At 41.7% G+C, this 6,569-nt stretch overlaps 1 protein-coding gene across 1 annotated transcript in view; it reads right to left on the bottom strand.

Annotated features, from left to right (window-relative positions):
- Positions 1–374: 374 nt before the first annotated feature.
- The window catches only part of PEX19 (peroxisomal biogenesis factor 19), a 26,050-nt gene continuing 19,855 nt past the window's right edge, over positions 375–6,569 (bottom strand). Inside the window, exons 6-7 of the mRNA XM_078772769.1 lie at positions 4,098–4,142; positions 375–3,009 (exon numbers count right to left, since the gene is read on the bottom strand). Coding sequence (XP_078628895.1) covers positions 2,971–3,009; positions 4,098–4,142 — 84 coding nt within the window. The 3' untranslated portion in view covers positions 375–2,970. The remainder of the gene's footprint in view (positions 3,010–4,097; positions 4,143–6,569) is intronic.

The raw sequence follows: 6,569 nt of genomic DNA, 5'->3' as shown, positions 1-6,569 counted from the left end.
TTAACGCTGATAGTTTACATCAAACGTGGACGACTAAAGTACTTTGTTTCTCCACTACACACAGCAATTCCAATTCATATTTTGCCCCATGCTACTTTGGTTCAGTTCAGTTAAGATTTGAATCACCCCTATTGTGTTCTACTTTCAAGATAAGCCACAGAATTGAATGGACCACTCTTTTCTTCCATATAACGAATCAAGGAGAAGGTGGAACAAGGTGCAGCCTTAGGCTTCAAAAAGCTGCGCCCGACGAAGCTTCGTGCACTTCTGATGTCGATACCAACTGCACTGCCACGCCGGAATGTTCTGAATAGTTTATCCTTTTAAACATCGAATCATCCCGTTCTTTCATGGTTAAAAAATGAATTACCATGGAAGGAAAAATCGTTTTAATACAACAAAGATCACAGCACACCATCTAAACAGATTTACAATACACGTGCAAGTATAATCTCAAGAGCATCGCTTTATTGTGAGAATAAAGCAATGTTCACGCAACGGAGCAGCAAAATTAAACAGCAATTGTCACTTTCTGTAATTCAAAACACGAAGTCACAGACTCGCAATTTCCCAAACCTATCAAATCAGTTCTATTCTCAAAAATACGGTTCAATCACAATCACTCAATCAATCTCTCCATTCAGTGCTTTTCATTTAGAAGCAAAATCTCAAAACGCTTGACAAAGATGGAAGGGATAACAAAGTAAAACTTGAGAAATAAAACAACAGTAAAAAAAAGATGAGATTTTTAGAAGAGATTGGTAAATCTTAACTGATTAGGCCGTGCGGATTTTTAAAAAAGGCAGCAGGTTCGACAGCTGAGCATTTCTGAAAAATAAAATGCTCAATTGCCAAAAAGGTCATCACTGGCAGTTACTTTCCAGTTCAATCCTCGCATAGATATGGGTTTCAAAATGGAATTCTCAGAAACCACAACTCTTCGCGAAAGTTTGGCCGGCATGGGACGATGCTGTGGAAAAGAGCACGATGGCGTTAGTCCGTTTCCCTAACTTCGCTCAGATCAGTTGAGTCAAATAGGCTGCAAATAAACGTTACCAAACATTCTAACTTTTCAAAATCCTCAATTTGAACACAGGGTTTCTCCCCGGGACATGATAGCATTGCCAGCAGAATACACTGTCATTTTCAGGGAAGATATTTTGCTTTTAACTGATATGCTTTCACTGTTGGCCAACACATTTCAAAAATGAGTATTCCGTTTTTGGATTAGTTAGAATAACGTTTTGGAGCAACAGGTTCAGGTTTTTGATATTATTGATATTAAATCAAGTCTTCCGGGTTTTAGATTTGATACCGAATCACCCCGAACAATAATCTACATAAATTACATCATACATTGCGTACATCATGTTCACAGGCATTCTGCTGTATTGGTTATTAAACTTTGCTCCCGATTTGTCCGCCTTCACCGTTATGCAACATCTTCATCATCGGAGGCCGCTTAATGTCCATGGGCATTTTGCCGTTCACCGACCGACTGGTCACTCCCTCTTAGTCTTACTTCCGCATTCTGCACAACCAACTTTCATGAAACTTTGTTTCCCTTTGTTTGTACAAACAATAGTGCAGCAAGCAAACAAATAAGTTATTGGTTATCACAGCCAATCAAAAAGGGGTTGCAAACCAAGAAACCTAAACTGTGATAGAAAATGAAGATAGTAGAAATAGAGAGAAGGGCAGATATAAGAAACGAAGAAAGATGGATTTTGTTTCCAAATCGTTTTGATGACAAAGCCAACAATAGTTCAACTAAAAGGGAATAAAACTTTCTCCTCCTGCACATCTGATTCACAATATTGTCAATGAACCCCATTCACCTATCCATTGTTCAAAAAGGTATGGACTTTGCACAAGTTGTTGTGTGGCACATCTTTGGTTTCAAAAGTTTTCATATCCTTTAATTATCATTTTCCTGGGTAGAACCCCGAGGCTTAGTAAAGTTTCTCCAGAATGCCACCGAGAAATAAGTTCTGCAAAGTATGCATCTCTAAGTCTTCAAGAGCAGGATGACGAAGTTTTACTCTCTCATCGCATACATCTCAAAAAGAAAAATACAAGTCATTTGAAATGTACAGAGGTTATGGTGGAGAGGCCTGGCAGGATGGCCAAGAGGTACGCACACTCGCCTACAAGCCATCCAGCCTGAATTTGAATCTCGGCACAGCTATAAACTGTTATCCCGGTGTTTCACAGGCAGTGTGATTCATCAATGTGTGTGCCATCCCTCGAATGGACGTTAAACGGACCTCCCATCTGCCAGCATAGTTGATGGATGTTATAGATCCCACGGTGTCCTTCGCGAAGAGAAGGTGATCTATCACCGGCACCATGGACAAATTCCTGCCATAACTACTGCTGGGAAGGCAATGGTAAACCACCCAGTATAACCCTTGTCAAAAAAAATGCTTCGGTAGTACTGAGCCTGCCCTCATGCAGAACACTTACATTGCAGGAGTTTAAACCAAAAAAGGAAATGTCACAAAAAAGTTTAATTACAAGTGGGCCGAATGCATATTTTATAACCCTCAAGCATAAACATACAAAAGTGCATTTACAATCTCAATCTACTCTGTAAAGTGACTCAGTACAGCATTTTCTCCAATGCCAATAAAAGTGGAATTTCATAACAAAGATCATGAACCAGTATCCCACCAGGTAGGTCCACGTGCCAACACCAGTTTAACAATTATTACACAGGACCATTACACGCATGCCAAACAGGCATGGGGGGAAATGATTAAAACAACACAATCATCTGATGATAGGGGGTAAGAGAAAATAAAAATGCAGGCGATTTAATGGAAAGTAGGTTTAGGATCAGTAGATTTGAAAGCTTGAGAGCAAATGGAAAGAAGAGGGGGAAAAAGAGAGGGAGGGGATCTAAAGTAATAGCCGATTTATCACAAACTGCTTCGTGTGTGAAAAAATTGGTATTCTTGTCCCACGTTGTCACATAAGTACGCAGTGCTCAGAAGATCCAGAATTTGCCTTTGGGAGGAAAATTAATAGTTTACATTACTGGTGTAGGGATAACACTGTGCGCACCAAACCTTGCTTCAATTCCACAAACTTTTCAAACCCAGTGTGTATATGTGTGTGTGTGTGTGTCGTTGGTTGTTATCTACATCATTTGGGTTTTAGAAGGTGGAAAGGAGTCCTCCCAGGACTCGAACTATCCACCCCCGCTTCAGTGAAGGATGACGATTCATGGACTAAGTTGTGAAGTTCTCAGAGTTTTGTTCCAAGGATCGTCACTGAACTCCGTGCAGCCTCCAACTGTAGTTCATTTGTGGTAATGTTCCAGGGATGGTTTTTAAGATCTCTGTGAGGTTCTTTATCATTCCCATTGCACCAATTATCACTGGTGCAATTGCGGTGCTCTTCAGCCTCCAGGATCTTTTCACTTCATTCTTGAGGTGGTCATTTCTTGATTTCTGCATTATTTAGGCCAAAGTCGCTGGGTACTGATGTCTCAATCAGCAATGCTGTCTTTTCCTTTTTGTATCTGAGTACTATGTCTGGTCGCAATGCTTTTTTTTCTATGTTCGCGCTGGATGGGATCATCAGCTCATACGTGAGCATTATTATGTCCTTGTTGACCAATGACAATTATATGTCCTTGTTTTCAATGATGGCTTTTGGTTCATGTTTCCACGAGTTTTGTGGAACTGGGATATTGAAATGTCTGCAGATGTGCCAGTGGATTACTCTACATACCTTGTTGTGCCTTTGGGTGTACAGCTGCTCTGACATGAGTTTTTTTTTTTTTACCTCATAATAGGAGGTGACTCGTGCTTTCTTTTTCTACCTTGCAGAACCTACACATGTTCGATTGACTCAGTCCTTCCATCTTTTAAAATCCATTAGTGTAGTGTCCTTGGGTCATCAATAATGATTCGTTCTCCTTCCCAGTTGAGCTGACCTCTTCTTAGCCATTCCAGTGATCCTTCTTTGTCGTGTGCGTGCGTGCGTGCGTGTGCGTGTTAAATATGCATTGCGCATTACATTCCATTAAACTGCTTCATTATAGCCAATAGAACATAAGAAAATTCCCCGAATGGCCACCTCTTACCCACCTCTCCTGCCAGCAGGTCTTCAGGAGGCAACCCCAGTTTTTGAAGCTGTATGGGTAATACAGACAAGTCAAAAAGAGTAATGACAGGGTCATCAGCACCACATCACAAACTGCCAAGTAGAGTGAAAGAGGGTGGTGGAAGACAATAATGTGAATATTTTAAACTAAATACTAGGGAACTGGTGTACGAGATACATGGAGAAACTAGGTGTGCAATAAATAAAAAATACCATAACATGAAAAGCTTTGCAAGTGGGAGGAAAATAAATAAATAAATCAAACGTATGAACAAACAAAATGGGGATGAGTGATGATGTGATTGGAAAGCCTACAAAGGCACGATTCCACCATTACCATCGTTAACACCAAAACATACATTTCCACGACATATTGCAACTAGAAGGGCACTCTTTGACGTCGCAACATCGACAAATATGCTTCTGCCCACATTATTACATCAAATACATAATTGTACTAAGTTTGATTTCAATCAATTCAGCTGTTCTCAAGTATCAGATTTTTACCTGACATGACCTCTGGTCTTTGACCTTTGATGCAGAAATCTAATAAGCTCATCTTTGCATCATAATATATACTGTTATGGTTTTGGGCAACTGCTGAGAAGTAATGGAAAACACCATACAGGTCCCTTAGAATAGTTATTTCATAGCAGACCATTACCTTAGTCACTTTCCCTTATTTTGGGTTATTATGTTATGCGTTGGGGAAGGGAAACATAGGCCCTCCACTCATAAAGGATAACTTACCAGGCAGATGCCCAAAGATTGCTTCCACATATTGATTTAAAGACTTGAAGGACAGAAGACAGACTAAAGACCATTGGGATACCCACCAATCAGGGCCTGAGGAACTTCGGGGATGCTCGTGGGGGCGGAGTGACGGGTTCCACCAATCGGGAGCCAAGACACCTTCAAACAGCAGCCTCACCCCCTTGTTGCCAGGGTCCTGACAAAAGGCCTTGCAAAAGGGGTGTTTTTTTTTTCTTCCTCTTTTTTTTCTCTCTCTCTCCCCTCTCTTCTTTATCTTTCTTTCTTTCTCTTTTTCTCTCTCTCTCTCTTTTTCTTTTTCTCTCTCTCTCTCTTTTTCTTTTTCTCTCTCTCTCTCTTTTTCTCTCTCTCTCTCTTTTTCTTTTTCTCTCTCTCTCTCTTTTTCTTTTTCTCTCTCTCTCTCTCTTTCTTTTTCTCTTTTTTTTTTTTTCTCTCTCTCTCTCTCTCTTTCTTTTTCTCTTTTTTTTCTCTCTCTCTCCCCTCTCTTCTTTATCTTTCTTTCTCTTTTTCTCTCTCTCTCTCTTTTTCTTTTTCTCTCTCTCTCTCTTTTTCTTTTTCTCTCTCTCTCTCTCTTTCTTTTTCTCTTTTTTTTTTTTCTCTCTCTCTCTCTCTCTCTCTCTCTCTCTCTCTCTCTCTCTCTCTCTCTCTCTCTCTCTCTCTCTCTCTCTCTCTCTCTCTCTCTCTCTCTCTATATATATATATACATGCCTGCATGATTCTTGCTCTCTCGTTTTGCCGGTTTCACCTAGCACGTGCCTGCATTTCTCTCTCTTGGCCCTGGACTATGTTACCTTTGCACATGTGCATGACGCTCTCTTGGCTTTTGGACTTTTGTTGGCAGTACACGTGTGCTCCTTTCTAGGCCGGACCCTCTCAGGCCTCTGCACATGATTATTCTCTCTCTTGGCCCTGGACTTTGTTACCTCTACACGTGTGCATAACTCTCTTGGCCGGACTCTCCCTGCAAGTGGACACGACAAAAAGGCCTTGGACTTTGCTCGTTTTGCACGTGCTCATTGTTCTCTGTTGGCTGCCGGACTCCCTCTCGGTGCACGTGTGCATGACTTGCTCTTTCTACACGTGCCTGCTTGCGCGCCCTTGTTCCTGCTGGGATAGACTTTGCCTGCCCTTGTTCGTGCTGGGACTACCTGCTCATGTTCGTGCTGGGGCTACCTGCTCGTGTTCTTGCTGGGAATCGATTTTACCTGCTCTTGTTCGTGCTGGGATCAACTTTACGTTGGAAAATTACACTGTAAATACTTGTGAGTAAATCAAATCGTTAAACGTTTATTTTCCCTTTGTCCGTGAATGTCTTTTCTTCCATTGGTCCGCCATTGCTCACACTCAGAGTAGCGATTGGCCATAATAAAATTAGCATTAGCCCGGCGGGTACCAATGGTTGCTCGGCCGTCTAAATTTCCATCCAGGAACAAAAGAAAGTGGTAAACTGCCGGAGGGAAGGTACATACAGTATGTTCCCAATTGGGACCGTCACGTGGTGCAGGTAAGCTATCACACGACGGACCAATTGGCGCTCGTAGTTGCTGGTTCGCAACCTGCCGAAGTACGAAGTTATTCGTGCGTGGCAGCCGCAGGTCCGGTAAGTTCGGGAAGGAACGGAGGCTAACCCCCTCATAGTAGACCCGAACCGTGGGCTGTAACAATACTTATACCAAGTTTGGTCA

This window comes from Myxine glutinosa, chromosome 1, assembly GCF_964187855.1.
Source record: "Myxine glutinosa chromosome 1, kmMyxGlut1.1, whole genome shotgun sequence".
Taxonomy (NCBI): Eukaryota; Metazoa; Chordata; class Myxini; order Myxiniformes; family Myxinidae; genus Myxine; species Myxine glutinosa.
This window is presented reverse-complemented; position numbering and strand designations above follow the sequence as displayed.